Source organism: Fistularia commersonii, chromosome 1, assembly GCF_037954325.1.
Source record: "Fistularia commersonii isolate RoL2024-O1a breed Wild chromosome 1, RoL_Fcom_v1.0, whole genome shotgun sequence".
NCBI classification, from domain to species: domain Eukaryota; kingdom Metazoa; phylum Chordata; class Actinopteri; order Syngnathiformes; family Fistulariidae; genus Fistularia; species Fistularia commersonii.
Genome location: NC_141284.1, coordinates 11,346,065 through 11,361,766, shown reverse-complemented (window position 1 = coordinate 11,361,766; position 15,702 = coordinate 11,346,065). Strand labels below are relative to the sequence as shown.

The window sequence follows — 15,702 nt, the reverse complement described above, 5'->3', positions numbered from 1 at the left end:
GCAAAAGAGGTGGGGTGGTCAGTAAAGTAACTATTAGCAGTGCTTCATTGCATCCATACTGAATACAATAAGCTATTCACAAGCCGAGACAGGAGCATCCTTGGACCCGGTTTGCGCAAGTCAAATACCGGTATTTTTTTGACAAGTTTCGTAGCACATTAATTCATTTTGAAATACCTACTGCACCAGTTTTTCGCCCTGCCCGTGTACGATGATTTATCAGAATACACATACTTAAATATACTTCAAAGCAGTTGTTTTTAATGTAAGAGACAACCCCCCACCCAAAAAAATTGATACTGAAGCACGTGTGTATCGATTACTCTCTCTCTAACCAGCGTTACATCACCACTGTTTGATAAACCAGTGATTTTCATACACAATAACTTGAAACACTTGTGTGCAGCATCATGAATAAAGGTCTGCACACCATTCATACTGAAGGATGGCATCCACCCTGAATGTCAGATGAATGAATTCCTGCACATGCTTGTTCATGTACACCTTTCCTTGATATATCCCACTGGACTAGGAATTACATGCAGCTGCTTTATTTACCACTTGGGCTGTCTTGAGCCCTTCCTTTAAAAAAATATAAAAATGAGTATAAATATGTGGCATGCTTTCACCTTTTTTTAAAATGACAAAAGCACACACCACAGAAACAACAAAAGAAAAAAAGAATGTCACACAATGATAGGTTGATGTACTTGTTTTGGAGGTGGCAGAAAGACAACATATTTAATTTGTTGTTTTTTTCCCTTTGGTATAACTAGCACAAGAAAATGTATTGAGTGGGAGTGTGTGACTGACGCTGTAAATGCAGCAGGACTGGAACATCACACTGCAGCAAAAATAAAGATAAAATGGCTCAACATTCTAGTTTGTGTAAAAAGAAGTTACTTCACATTGGTATATATTGAGGGGGTGACCAATAGATGCCTGACCTATCAGCAAGCTGCAGCTGTCAGACTCTTGTTGCTGTGAACCTGATCATGATGAGGACAAGTGCTGGCACTGGCAAGGAACAATTTCTCTCAGTCGCCCTTTTGTATTGCTGGGGCCAGTTCAGCACAGAGATCAAGAGGCATCGCTATTCGTAACCTAAATTGTCAGATAAGTTAGTCGTCCTCCTGGCCAGGGGATCAGCGTTGTCCCTGAAGACAAACTCGTCAATTCGCTATGTCTTCTAGTAGTGCCAAAGCTGCCCTATTACATGTAACTTCAGACCATCATTTATAGAGAAGGTATGTAAAAGTCTAAACATAGTCAATTTCAGAATTTATCTCAACTGAGTTCTTCTTGATCAATTCGATCACCCTACACTGTTTTTTTTTCTCAACAACAAGAGTGCATTTCACTTCGTGTGTGGGATGGTTGTCTCTGTGTCTCACAACTGAGCAGCAGCCACTGATGCGTATTAACATCTTTATGTGACATGAACAGAGAAAACCCGTAGGTTTACCTTAGATTTAGCTTGAAGGCATCATTTTGAGGCAAAATATATGTGGGGGAAATTAGGTTGCATGTGCTCTTGTTTCATCATTTAGGTGTAAATTACAAGTGCCCAAACACCTGAAGAAATATTGTTTTCAAATCCCTCTTGACTTCATAAATTAGGCGGAATATATTTTGGCATATAAAGGTTTGTTTCACTACTTTGTAGTTTGCACTGTCAAATTACGGAGCTTATGTGGTGGTAGGCACATTCACATAGCAAGTCAAAAATTTGCATCACAAATATCCACGCAAAGTTAATTTTTGCGCATCCAAACATGTCCTGAGAGCATTACACACACAACATTTCTATGTATATGTGCTGTTCGTACTAGGGGCCCAATGTGTGCCACGGGATGTTGTCCGATTTCACTTCACTGGTCCATAAAATGATTACTCAGTGAATGCAAATAATTTGTTCATTGTTATGTCTGTACCTACATTCGGCAACAGGCAGGAAAATAAAACAGTCTGCAACTCTACTAGGTGGCGGATGCATGAAGTTACAGTGTAAATTTGAAACAGTTTTGTTCAGGGGCGTCCCGCAGGATTTTTTTTTTCTACAAAAAATGTGCCATACCTCAAAAAAGGTTGAAAAAAAAAAACTGTGGTAGACCATAAAACAAACAAACAGCTGTCGGTAGTGAGTGGGCAGATCTGCCAATTGAAATGTAATCGACAAATTTGTCAGGCAGGCAGAATGTATGCCTAATTTCCTGAGGTTGGTTTTTAACTAATGTGCCCATATAATGTGCTTGTATGATACTACAGAACTTGTCGTGTTCATTGTCAATATGTTTGGAAGAGAGTGTAGAAGTTACTGATCAATTCACTATCTTTGATCTGATAATGGAATGGAAGCCAAAACTGATGTTGAATCAGGCCACAATAAATCCTCACACAAGTTTCTGTTCAAATGCAGACTAAAGGATACACAGAACTTTCAGTATGATCAGTTAAAAACTAAATTTAATTATATTTTTGTGTCTTTTATTTGGGGATTTTAAATATCTACCTAAGAGTGTAGCCAGTTCACATGAATATTCACTAATAAATACCGTACACCAGTGTGTCCAAAACCTTTCACACAAAGTACACCCTTTTTCTCTCCATGTAGAAATATTACGACCAAATAATATTAAAGTCAAAATTAAGTTCAAATAAGCATTCACTGCAAAGCAATGAACCGTAACAGCAAAACTGTATCCCAAATAAGTTAATGTACCAACTTTTGTCTGACAGAGCTATGCTGTACTTAAAGGAAAAAAATCATCCACCCACTTCTGCTGCCATCAGAGTGTTGCAGGGCAGCCAGTCCCTGTTGAAAGTTATTTGCCACAAACCTTAACAATGTGTTGGAGGAAAAACCTTCCTGGAGTGGTTGACGGAACGACAAGCTGGTTGGTACCACTATATTTCTGAGGTGAACAATTAGCCTAAACACCAGGTGCTCCATCACACTACATGGAATACTAAAGTCAATGTTATTCTCCACTGGATTCTATTGCCTATATTTAATTGTTCAGTAATATTCGCTTTAGAGGATTTGAATTTTTCCATTTAAAATAAATGGATACATTGACAACATTGCACCAATTTTTCCTTGTCCGTCACTTAATCAGCGGGCCTGGAGTCCAGTGAATCACTGGTCTGAAGTGTCTTTTTTTTCAGACCATGTATTTGTACAAGTGGAGTGTAATTGACAGTAATGCAATTCCATTGCTTCACTGTCTATTCACAGCCTGACTGTTTCACTTGCTCTAGTGGCTCGTCCCCTTGATTATGACGACCACAATAGCATACAATTTCAGCTAATGTGATGTAATTGCGAGTACTATCGCCACTGGCAACAGGAAGTCAACATAATTTGCAAAGAATTGTTTTTCAGTCAACATCTTCACTTTCCAAAGCCAAGAAATATGATAATAATAATGCTGCTCAGCTTTAAAACTAAACTGAATTTTTTGACACGATGTAGTGTAGTGTAGAAAAATTATGTTCACATACGGGGAGACTCAGTCTAAATTTAAATTCACAACCAAAAATGTTATGTCCACAAATGTTGATGCTAGTTTTTAAGAGGTTAAGCTACATTTCTTTTAGTATCTATCCCTCAGGAAAAACTCTATAAGTCCGCCATGTCACTATTTAGAACAGTAATAAGTGCATCTGTCATGCATCCAACAATAACAAATTTTGTTCTAAAGGAAATTAAGACTTGCCTACTTGATGACTCAATGTACTACACACAAGAATCCACAGCAGTAATGTACATGTTTAAAGGCAGTTTCTAATAGCAGTGTTGCACTGAAAATACACCTGGAATATCTGTGATACAATAGGACTGTAACTGGGTAATGCTATTGTTTTGTCATGACCTGTTTAACAGGCAACTAATAGAAAGAACTAGTTGTTCTCGCATTTTACCAATGGGGGTCAATAAAGTCTTATTTTCAGTCCAATAAATCATTTAAAGCTACATACAGATTTGAGTACATATGCATCACTGTTGGCCTCAAAATCAAGAGACAATGTACTACATTAGCCCACTGAGAGAATTCCTGCAATATCTTAAGAATCACTGGTCGACTCTACATAGTACTTTTAAAAAATAATGGTGACTATGAGTGTCAGTTCAAGATGTGCATCACAACCTACTTACAGAGCAAATTAAAGGATGATAAAACAGTCACCACCCCTAATTCTCAAGTCAGTATAGCATCAAAACTGTATTTCAACTGTGATATTAAGCTCACAATTTTGTACTATTTCTTCAACATTTCCCAATTTTTGTTAATCTCATTTTCATAAAAAGTCTCTAAAGCATAAATTTGGGAATGTTGGACAAAAGCATCAAATGAAAGTACACAAGGTCTGGTCAAGCTGCAAAAGTTGAATCAATATGCTGATTAGACTGACATTGCTTCTGTCACTATCGGTTGCTTTGACTGAAGCATCCATGAACGTCAGAATAAACTGCTTCATAGCTCTTAAATTGTCAAAGATGGACATACTTAAAGATAGTGGAAGTCTTAACAACAGTTTTGGTATCATGCGGATAGTACGACTAATACAGGACAGAGTATAATTTGCACATTTTTTCAAGTAAAACTTAAGTGCTCTAGCCAGCTATCATAGAATACCACAGAATATGCCTTCAAAGATCCCGCAGTGGGGAAATTTCAACAATCTATATAAGAATAAGAACAACTTTATTTATCCCGAAGGAAATTGTTGTGCCAGAGTAAAACATAACAATAATAGATAGTAGTAGGAAGGAGGGAGATTAAGAAATAGGGGAAATAAATATATATATATATATATATATATATATATACATATTGCTTTTAAAGCAATACAATTTGTTATTTCATATAGAATATTCCTTCAATGATCCCACAGTGGGGAAATTTCAATCATCTATATTGCTTTTAAAGCAATACAATTTGTTATTTCATATAAATAAATCAATGCATCACTTATCAAAGTCCCACAAAATTCCAATCCAGTGTTCTAGCTCAAGCCTTTAGCACATCTTGAAAAAATTGATTAAACTTTCTGCAACATCCCTATTCTATCGAACATCACTTGGTTTGAATAAGCACAACAGAACTAAAAATGACAACAAAGCTTGTCATTCCTTTGAGTGAGGAAAATGAGAAATTACTGCTTTCTCAATGTTCATGGTCTCTATGACTAACAGGTGGTACGAAAGGGTATTTGAAAAGCAACAAATGCTTTGACTGTAATCTGGGAACTAGATGGTTAGTTATCTGACTTTTACTTTGGATAATGCAGGAATTGGACATTCAATTATTATTAAGTTAAATGAGAATGTTCTTTCGTCAAAAATGTTTTAGAAAAGGGTATATTCATATTCTTCAGTGTCCATTTATAGAACAGACTCCCAAAGTGTACTCCTAAAATTGCTATTTAGACAAAACTATTTGTTGATGTGCCTGTCTGCTGTCTAATGTTACAATCTTAAAAGAGCCTAACCTCATATCCCTCTGTACTGGTTATAGGCACCTTATCTCACTTGCTGCTTATCTTGATTTATCTATTCCCACATATCACATGCAATGCAATGGCAATAAATAGACCACAAGAGTTGATAAAACACAGCAACTTTATCCATTGAAATGTATGTTTAGCAGATCCAAATAGCTCTAAATAAGTTGATTGCTATAGAACTTTAAGATTTGCCCCTGAATTTTATATTAAACCCATACTATGTGGATGATAACAAGAGTTATTATCTGGACTGGAACAAAAGCAGATATAGACATATTTTTTGGTTTAGATCCAGAGGTAAAAACACATAGGAAAAAAAATCTATACCAGATTGTCTGTGTAAAAATCATATCGTAGACATTATTATGTCTACTTTGAAAAATTATATGCTTATTTGTTCTCATGTGGTGTGTATCATATTAATACAAGTAGTTTTTTTTTTAAGTTTCTTTTTAATGTTACCTGCATTATGATTTACCACTTGGTACTTACTTTAATAGCCTTGATTCCAGATTTGGTGATCTGGGTCATCTTTGCCTTGGAGATGGGCGGCTTGTAATCATTCAATGAGTACAGCTAGAGAATTGAACAAGAAAATGGAAAATATCCTGTGTCATACAATGTGGCAACTGCAACACTATTATCGGTAATATGTTTATATGGATCAACTGCCCTCCTTCTTGCAAGCTTTGTTTACCGTTTACAACCTCTTGAGACCTATTGTAAATAAAAAATGGCCCACAACTTCATGGGGTGATGTAACTGTAACCGTTAGTTGTGGGGTTCCTCAAATCTAAAGGGACTTATATAGATATAACATGATGCTTAGTACCTGGAATGTAAGCAGCTTTAGGATCTGCTTGGAGGTTGCTACTGACTGTGGGTGGCGTTCGGGATTCGCATAAACATTGAGGAGCGGACATTGTAATATCTCAAGTGTATTAGGGCGACGCAGCTACCGTTAGCTTTGAGCTCTGCGATGCTTAAATCGCTTGTTTTTCAAAACGGGTCCATAGGACAACTAAACCTGAAAGGAATTCAATATAAAGTTAATAACACAGATGATAGCGAGAATAATGAAGATATCGCTTTTACAGTGACTCAATGTTAGAAGTGCTAGCAGGTAGCTCCTCAAGTTATAGCGCAACTGAGGTCGGTCGTGCTAGCTTGTGGCTACTTAACCAGGTATCGCTCGCACCAGACTGGAAAATATTTACTGTCGGACTGGTAGCTAATGGTGGCTCTCAATATCGCCTGCATCCAAATCGTAGCCATAATTGGGTGACTATGTTGTATGAAATAGACACGCAAAACATAACCCTTCTCAGAACAGAAAAGCGGCCTTGCGTGAGACGGCCCTGGTTTTCCGCTAGTTTATGCTAGCGTCAGCTAATAAGCGAAGGCTACCGCGAGCATGAAAGAAACCCACGTTTTAATACCACTATGCTCAAACTTTGCAAGTTTCAGACAAACCTCATTGTTGAAGACTTTTACGGCCTCCATCATGATATGATTCAGCTCACGAATGACTAGCTCCTCAATAACAGATTAGAGACATGCATGCTCGACGTTTGGTGCGATGGAGGAGACTGCCAATATGGCGTATAACCTTAACGTGAGATTGGAAGAGGCCTGCGCCCCCAAGTGTTTGCTTTGGGACATTGCGACCTCGGCTGCTGTTACACAAAAGCCCTATTCACTCTTCCCCTTTACCTTACTGCTGCTGCCCCCCTTCAGAGGTTGCCACAGCGGATCATTTGCCCAGTTCAATCTCGTTGACGGGGTGAAAAAATATTCTGACAAATATCCAGTATTATAGCAGTTTATTAACCTGTAAAAAAAGAAAAACAATGTCTTTCAAGCCAAGTATAAAAGAACAAAATAACTCTGAAGGAGATAAATGCCAGTGGCTGTTTTCTGTCAACATGCATGGTGAATAAAACAATCAAAGAGCAAAAGAAAAATCTAATTACATGCGTATTTGTGGTTGGAAATTAGTTGGAGCTCAGAGGTGTCTGATTCACCCTAAGCTATGGAAGTCTATATTTCTCTGAGGCAGTGTACAGTCATATACATCTTGTTTCTGTACATTTCTGGAAAATCTGAAGTACAACTAGAGTCACGTCTGCCAGATGTTACTGATATACTCAGCTGTTACAGCTTGATGAAGAGGGATTTGTTTGTTTTTACCTACCTAAAAATTTTGTCAATATCTTGTCTTTGTGCCAGGGAACTTTACATACCATCATCAACTGTTTGATTAAAATAGACTAAAAGTAGGTATGACTAAAATTTAATACATCTTCAAGTTTTTGATTTTTATATGCTGTTATGAGTTGGTTTAAGAGAATATCTATAGCCATGAAAAGCATTGTGTGCTATTCAGTTACTCTATAAATGTGGACTATAGAGATCGGTCTTGAGCTTGAAACTAATTTTCAGAGCAAAAAAGCATTGTCAGCAGTTTATGTTAAACAAGTAACAAGCAATTACGGTGCACAGCACCAATAAGACAGCAGACACCATTAACAAATTCATATTTGCTACAGAATATATTAAAAAAAAAAACATACTATAAACGGTTTCTATCCAGAGAACAATTGATCTGTTATTTCAATATACCGTCATTGTGAGATAGGCATGGGTTCACAGAGTTACATCATAGAAAAAAAAAAATCACAATAAAAAGTAATTACAAGATACATTTCACATTGTAGCCTGACCTGTGAACTGTTGAGATAATATGGATCCCATTTCGAATTAGAAAATAATGCTCTTCATTGATGAATTTCCATGTTTACCAGCATTTACTGTCTATTAACATGGCTGTTATAGCAGTGTCCCCAAAGTATGATAATGTGATGCGGTCTTGGTCTAGACACAGGAACAACACTCAAGAGGGCATTTATAGGCTGGTCTCAACCACTGAAGCAACAGGAACTGATGCTGCTGCTTGGATAGCCTCTGCTGTCAACTGCTGTTCATTTTTGACACAGATCTCCTGCACTAAGGGTGCATTGGCCTCCTTCCATTCTCTGAATTTGACTGAGGTAAGTGTCTGATCAGACAGCACCTGCTCTATTGCCTGGAGGTCTGTCTCTTTTGACTGAGAAAATCAAGAGAGCAGAGAAAACATGACAAGTTAAATCACAAGAGGAAAACATGTTGCCTAAAATAAGTGTTTTGTTAAAAACAACACATACCTTTAATGTGCTATTCAGTGTTCTAACAAGATGAAGTTTATCATTGACTGTCTGGTTTTTGCAGCGTTTTACAAAGGAGGCCCTAAACTCCCTTTTTGTGGATGGTTTGCGGTCACCTATTGGTGAGAGGCTGGCCTCTTTAAGATGAATATATAGCTTCTCCATTTCATCTGAGACATTGTTCTCTGTTAAAAGAGAAGATACTGAGTCATCACACAAACAGGTTTCTGAAATGTTTTCTCAAAACTGTACATTGTAAACCACACTTGTAAATTTGAACAACTCTGTACTGATAAAATCATGTTGATAAAGCATCTCCTTAGAGTCTAACATTGCATATTTTTATCTACTATCAACAGAATTAAACTTCCTTCACAATCATTTGTCTTTCTCTAAATCCTAAAATGTGACATTACAGCAAAATCATTCCGGATTACAATACCTATTTTCAAGCCCCCTATTTGGGGAGCCAACAATTCAATAATTTGCCAATTTCAGCCCAATAATTCTGGATTTGGGTTTTTTGCTTCTTCCACTGAGTTTTTTTTTCATACCAACAGCTGGTTTGTCTGCTTATTGCCAAGATTATGCAAAACATATCCTCAGAAATTTGTTGATGGACAGCAGCATGAGCCTGCTTCGCTGGGTGGCTCAGCTAATCAGTCACACATGTTTGGAATTTTTTCAACCATGCAAATTGCTTAAAATCAAGTCTTACCTTCATCTTCAACACCAAAGGAAGCCCTCTGTCCTTCTCCACCCAAAGTAGAGCCTCCCTCATTCATCCCCGACTTGAGAGGTTTCATGGGAGCTGATCTCTCCAACACAGGGGAGTCATTCTTTCCTTCAGCCTCCTCTGGTGGCGGATGATGTGCGTGTACTTGGACTGAGCACACTACTGCAGTTTCCCTAGTGGAAGGAAACGCATGGGAGACCAGATCCAACCAGGACTGGCGGTTCTTGGTGAGTGAAGAGGAAGAATCCTGTGATGTTGTCGTGCCAACAAGTGAAGAAAGAGAACCATTGGCTTCACTGGGGACTGTGGAAGAATAAGGTGGAGGAAGGGTGCCCTAAAATGCATATAAACCACAATCAAAATGTAATAGAGGTTACATATTTCATCAAAATATCAGTGATTATGAACAGTCAGAGTTCCAACTTCCAAGAGAGTTGTGAGTGACAGTAATCATCTACTTGCAGGGACACAACTAACCTGATGGGTGCTACCTGGTGGCCCTGATACATCTTTGGAGTCCCTCAGGGTCTGTTCGTAGTATGGTGGCGGTGGAACCTCTGTGTTTTCTTCTTCATGGTCACTAGCTTCACTATAACATTCTGAGCACATATTAAATTTCAGATGTAATAGTCAGTCAGGAGGAATTCATGCTTTTGTAAACTACGTTAAAAAAAAAACTGCTCTTGAGCCATATCTTGTATATGGAATTCATTCTTTGAAAAGTTAAGGTGTAGTGAAAAGAAAAAGAAATGTCTTATGGGCTTACCAACTGCAGTATTCTGCTCTGTTTGTTCATACCGTATGGAGGCAAGCCCAAGTTTATTCAACCACCTGAGGAAAAACGTAAATATTCAACTCACTAGCATTTTAACCATATAATTCAAAGCAATTAAATGTTCTATGTACATCATTATATCACTTTTACTTACAAGTTCATTTCTTCGTGGTTCTCGGCAGCAAAGTAAAACATCATGACATGCGGATGACAGGCTTTGAATGCACTGGAAAAAATAACAAACGGAGTGTAATTAAGGCAATCAAGGAAAAAGACATTAAAGCAATATATTGTCTATATTGTCTTAAAAGATCTAGAGTTGCCATCTAGTAATTGTGGGGGTGACCGGTTTGATCCTCACTGGCTGAAGTGTCTGAGCAAAAAACATGAACCCATTATTGCTCATGATGCTGCACTTTCAAATGTGTGCCAATGGTTCTTCGGTGGGAGCATTGTATAGCCCCTTTTCCCAAAAATGTAGGACTGCGTGTGAATGAATGAATGCCTTGTGAAAGCATGCTGTAGAGAAAAATGCAAAAACTCAAAATTTAGCATTTTCATTCCTTTCAGACCATTTGTATGTTTCTTCCAGTGTCTTCCTTCTTATAACCTGTAACATATGATCAAGTATAAAAATGTAAAGTTAAATAACTTAGTTCTAAATCTTTTAATGGAGACGAGTAAACTTTTGAGCCAACTGGTCTCTAAAAAAGGGGGAACCTGATGAACCCTCTAAACGTCAGTGATAAATTGACTTCCTTAGAGACTCCTTGTTATATCTAAATAAAGAGCAAAAAAAAATGCCTGGGATTTATCACCTCAAGTTAAACTTCTTCTTTAAGCTTTTCCCTTCAGGGGTCTCCACAGCAAATCAACCTTCTCTATCTAACCCTATTCTCTGTATCCTCCTATCACACCAACTAACTTCATATCCTCTCTCGCTATATCTGTAAGTCTATCACCTCGAGTTAAAAATGCATTGCTATTTTGTTTGCTTGTTTGTTTAGAATTGCTGCCAAAATCTGGGAGTGTAGGTGCTTTTTATACTGAGGTGCTACAAGAGATAGTGGTTTGGTAGTTTTTCTTAATTTGAAATGGTGGTGTCAAGCAACAGATGCTGTAAAGACTGAAATACAGCAGAAAAACAGTAAATTATCACATTATGCTTACTGTTTCTTCTTGCACTCTATTGCTCGGTCAATCATGAAATTGGTGAGGTCGATGTAGCCATCCGCTTTTTCTGCCTGGAATAAAAAAATGATCATCAGCTGAGGATCAATAGACAAGTCCTGACAATGACCTCTGGTGTAACAGTGCAGTTTGTTGATTCACGAATTTTGTCCAGATGGTGACAAAAAGGAATTCTGGAGAAATTCCCTGATGGGGATCAATAAAATTTTATCTTATCTTAAACATGAGATATGGTTGAGCCATACAATGAAGCTATGGGAACGAGTACTGGAACAGAGCAGAAGTGAACATTTGTGAGCAGTACTATGGTTTCATGTTGAGAAAGAGTTCAATTGCTGTATTTGCTTTGAAAATGTTGATAGAGAACTAAAGAGGGAGCAGCACTATGCCTTTCAAGATCTGGAAAAAGTATATTGGAGGGCACCAAAAGAGGAATTATGGTACTGTATGAGGAAGTCTGGAGCGGCAGAGAATTATGGTAGACTGGTGCAGGAAATTATAACTGTAAGACAGTGGTGAGGTCTGCAATAGGTGTGACAAAAGAGTTCAAGGTCAAAGTGAGACTTCATCAGGGATCAGCTCTGAGCCCCTTCTTGTTTGCGATGGTGATGGAAAGGCTGACAGATTAGAGGTAGAACAGTGAGGCTATAATAGGGAGCAGAGTAAAACAAGGTGGGAACTCTAAACACTTATTGTCAACAGTCCAGATAAATGGAGAATTTGGGGTACAAAAAAGATGAGGAAATGTGTGCAAGCAAGTTTGAACGAGTTGAGAAAAGCGTCACGAATATTGTGCGGGTTATCCAGAATGAAAGGAAAGGTGTACGAAAAACAGTGAAGAGACCAGAGATGCTGTAAGAGAGACAGACGCATTGAAGAAAAGACAGGAAGCTGAGCTGGAGTTACCAGAGATGAAGATGTTGAGATTCTCTTTTAGAGTGACAAGGATGGATAGGATCAGATTTGAGTACATCAGAAGGCCGGAACATTGGAGATAAAGGTCAGAGGCCAGATTAAGATAATTAGAAATGTACACAGAGAGGAAATCATGAATGTATTGGTAGAAGGATGCTGAGGTTGTAACTGCCATGCAGGGGGCCTAGAGGAAGACTGAAGAGGAGCGATATAGCCATTGTGAAATAGGATATGAAGTGAGAGGTGGTATGAAAGCTGCACCAGACATTAGTCAAAGCTCCACATTTAGAGATATAAAACAATTCACTTTCTCTTTCACACAAAAGGAAATGGTCAGCCAGTTGAAGGGAATCAGAAACATTCTTGCAGTGAGGCAAGAGTGCTGAACACTGCACTGCCATGGTAGCATCCTAAAGGGACAAAACCTTCTTTTTCAGGCAGTGGCACATTTGACATCAAGAGAGTCGGTAAATACTGTAACATCAGGCTGAAATGATAATGAAACAGCTGTGGTAGATAGTAGCATGAGTCATCAGTGGGTCTTCAGCTCTGACACCTAACACTGCATGCGAGACACAGACTGCGCTGTTTTAAATGTTATAGTACTTGTGAATTTGTACGGCAACATGCCATATGCAGACAAAATTTTAAAATAAATGAAAGTTGATAATACTTAGTACTCACCAGTTGGTTTGTATACCAGTAGAGAGAAGTCTTCTTCAGAACAAACCAGTATTTCCTCCATTTGATACCAAGAAAACCTTTGCTCTCTTTCTTCCTGTACAGCCAACCCTGGTGGTCTGGTTGACCTAACTCCTTAACTGAGATTCGTCTTCTGCTCATGGTGCCATTGTCTATGCCGGAAAAAAAAAAAAAAAAAAATTTAATGTGTCTATGAAGGTTCTCTGTCATCCAGGTCATGGTTAACTGTCATCCAAGCTTGCAATGGTAATAGGATTGCGACAGAAAGCTAAACATTGAGAAGAAGAGAAAGTGCAATGGTGCACTTTGCACAAATTGATAGTCTCCGTGTTTGTGGGTGTGTTAGAGCACTAAACAAAGTGGTGCCAACTTACCTCCCTGGCTCTTCTTTTTCGACTTGTGCCGTAGGGAGACCTGCGTAGAAGAACACAGGAGGAAAAACAAAGGGTAAGCAAGTCAGAAGATAAGGCATTGGCAACCTCAAACAAGAGACTGAGAAAAAAAAGACTCTCCGGAACGTCCGGTTTCGCACAGAAATGTCACATGCATGCTCTCTCTCTCTCTCTCTCTCTCTCTCTCTCTCTCCATCTCTCTCTCTCTCTCTTACACACACACTCACAGACACACTCTCTCTCTCTCTCTCTCTCACACACACACACACACACACACACACACACACACACACACACACACACACACACACACACACACACACACCTCTTGCAACAATATTTTGCATTTTTTGTTTCATTGTGTTTTTTTAACAAAGCTAGACAACAACCATTTGTCCACCTCTTTATAAAACCAAATGCTGACCTGAAATTACTCTACTGTAACTGTACTTAATTTACATTACAAACTGCTGCTCTTCTCAACATGATTAACTGCAGTGCCTCCACCAAAATTATAATTTAAATATATTGCAAAGAAAAATGTAAACTTTGTAAGAGATGAGGGGCCAGCTCTGCCTTAGTAAATATCAGACATCAACATTTTCTTACAACTTACAGGGTTGTAGTCATCAGCAGCCATAGAGGGAGAAACAGATATTGGGAAGGCAGCCTGTTGGGGAAAGAAATTAAAATATCTTAAAGACACTCTATGTATGTGGGTTTACACTTTGAGACCCACCTCCCCGATTGTGTTATTTCTCTTCTGCTTCAGTAAGAGGAAGTGATGTCATGGACAGAAAGTAAAGACAGCCTCTTCACTCGTGCTGTCTTTCTCGTAATTGGGGGAAAACGCAAAGGAGGGTTAAATAGAGTGAAAATCCAAAAGTTTTCCCTAGAATAGAATTATTAGGCTGATATACAGACTGATCTTAGATAGAATTCTAAGATCAGTCTGAAATAATAAACAAATGAATGACTGTTATGGTTTCAGACGTCACTGGGAGCAGCTACATTAAGGAGCCGGAGGCGCAGAGCAGGTGCAGGTTGAGGTCTCCCCACGCTAATGCTGTATGGCATTAAAAAGGGGGTTTCTGGCGATGTCAGACTCAGACATTTTGGGAGAAGCGCTTTCAGAGATTTGTAACCAACCTAAATTAACACAGACATCTATTAAGTAATCCCAGTTACTGTCATTGCCCAACTTCCTCGGCGTATCTGAGTTCCCCAATTTTAAATAACAGACCCGCCTGGGATTAATACAAGACAAAAACACCATACTGAACCGTCTCACTTTTAAACTTGACAATCTATCGAGTTGTGATCACACGCAAACACCCGCTTGGATATTCCAAGCGAGACCTGAGAGTCTAAAATATTAGGGCACCTGTTCCGCAAAGTGGAACCGCAAACAGCCTTGGGGCAGAAACCAGATGTACGGTGTCCTTCAGTGTCAAGAAAGGCGCCTTCAGATGAAGGACAGTATTGTTATTATCATTATCATTATTATTACTATTATTAAGAGAGATTGAGGCTCATACCTGGAACCTCAGCCTCGGAAAACTCAGTAGTCCAAAGGGCGAATGTTTCCGACAGTGTCAGTGACGGTAGACTTTTGCGGTAACTCGTGGCGAGTTTAAATTTTACGGAACTAGTATCACAATCACCTCGTTTTCCGGGTGTCAGTTTTTTTTTTTTTTTTTTTGGGGGGGTGCGCTCAGTATCATCATTTCTAACAAGAGGTGCAGTCAAATTAAAGAAACCTTTAAACGCGTTCAAAATGATACTATGTAAACTGACAGCAACCTTTGTAGAAAAAAATAAAAATAAAAACGCGCTGCTTACATTTATGAAACGAAAAAAAGCATCTAACCAAACAACAGCAGACTGTCCCAAGGAGTCATGAGTCAATTGCCTAATATCTACCGAGGTAGCAATAAAGACGATTCTAATTAGAAACCAACAAGAGAAAATAATAACCTGACGGCAAAGAAAATAAGTTACTATACCTGCCACCATAATTTCACAGCCAACAGTTTGGCTCGGAGGCTCTGCTCAAAGTCGGACCAAACCTTAGCAAGCGTGCCGAACGCGAACATCGCTAGAAATTCAAGGCCCTGCTTTCGGGGGAGCTGGGAGTCCGTATGAGGTAAGAGGGGTTCTGGCTTCTTGCCTTGGTAAATGATAACAGGAAAGGAGAAATTTACAACTAAAGTTACAACGTTTGAATCTACTTTTTTTTACGTTTAAACCGTGTTTTCTGTCGCTGGGTGTCAGTGC

The 15,702-nt window shown here is 38.6% G+C and overlaps 2 protein-coding genes across 5 annotated transcripts in view; both read right to left on the bottom strand.

Annotated features, from left to right (window-relative positions):
• The window catches only part of scaf8 (SR-related CTD-associated factor 8), a 34,951-nt gene extending 27,837 nt beyond the window's left edge, over positions 1–7,114 (bottom strand). For both annotated transcript variants that reach the window (XM_086147720.1, XM_086147728.1), the window contains exons 1-2: positions 6,985–7,114; positions 6,004–6,087 (exon numbers count right to left, since the gene is read on the bottom strand). In XM_086147720.1, the coding sequence (XP_086003846.1) occupies positions 6,004–6,087; positions 6,985–7,017 (117 nt within the window). In that variant the 5' untranslated portion in view covers positions 7,018–7,114. The remainder of the gene's footprint in view (positions 1–6,003; positions 6,088–6,984) is intronic.
• A 207-nt stretch (positions 7,115–7,321) lies between these two features.
• LOC147237353 (connector enhancer of kinase suppressor of ras 3-like) overlaps positions 7,322–15,702 on the bottom strand; it is a 48,290-nt gene continuing 39,909 nt past the window's right edge. Inside the window, exons 1-11 of one of the 3 annotated variants that reach the window (XM_086147697.1) lie at positions 15,432–15,645; positions 14,042–14,095; positions 13,408–13,447; positions 13,016–13,185; positions 11,396–11,469; positions 10,380–10,451; positions 10,217–10,281; positions 9,928–10,049; positions 9,433–9,784; positions 8,715–8,899; positions 7,322–8,617 (exon numbers count right to left, since the gene is read on the bottom strand). In XM_086147697.1, coding sequence (XP_086003823.1) covers positions 8,417–8,617; positions 8,715–8,899; positions 9,433–9,784; positions 9,928–10,049; positions 10,217–10,281; positions 10,380–10,451; positions 11,396–11,469; positions 13,016–13,185; positions 13,408–13,447; positions 14,042–14,095; positions 15,432–15,521 — 1,425 coding nt within the window. In that variant the 5' untranslated portion in view covers positions 15,522–15,645 and the 3' untranslated portion in view covers positions 7,322–8,416. Of the gene's footprint in view, positions 8,618–8,714; positions 8,900–9,432; positions 9,785–9,927; positions 10,050–10,216; positions 10,282–10,379; positions 10,452–11,395; positions 11,470–13,015; positions 13,186–13,407; positions 13,448–14,041; positions 14,096–15,431; positions 15,646–15,702 lie in introns of those variants that run through there. The other 2 variants (XM_086147681.1, XM_086147689.1) reach the window with 2 other exon arrangements.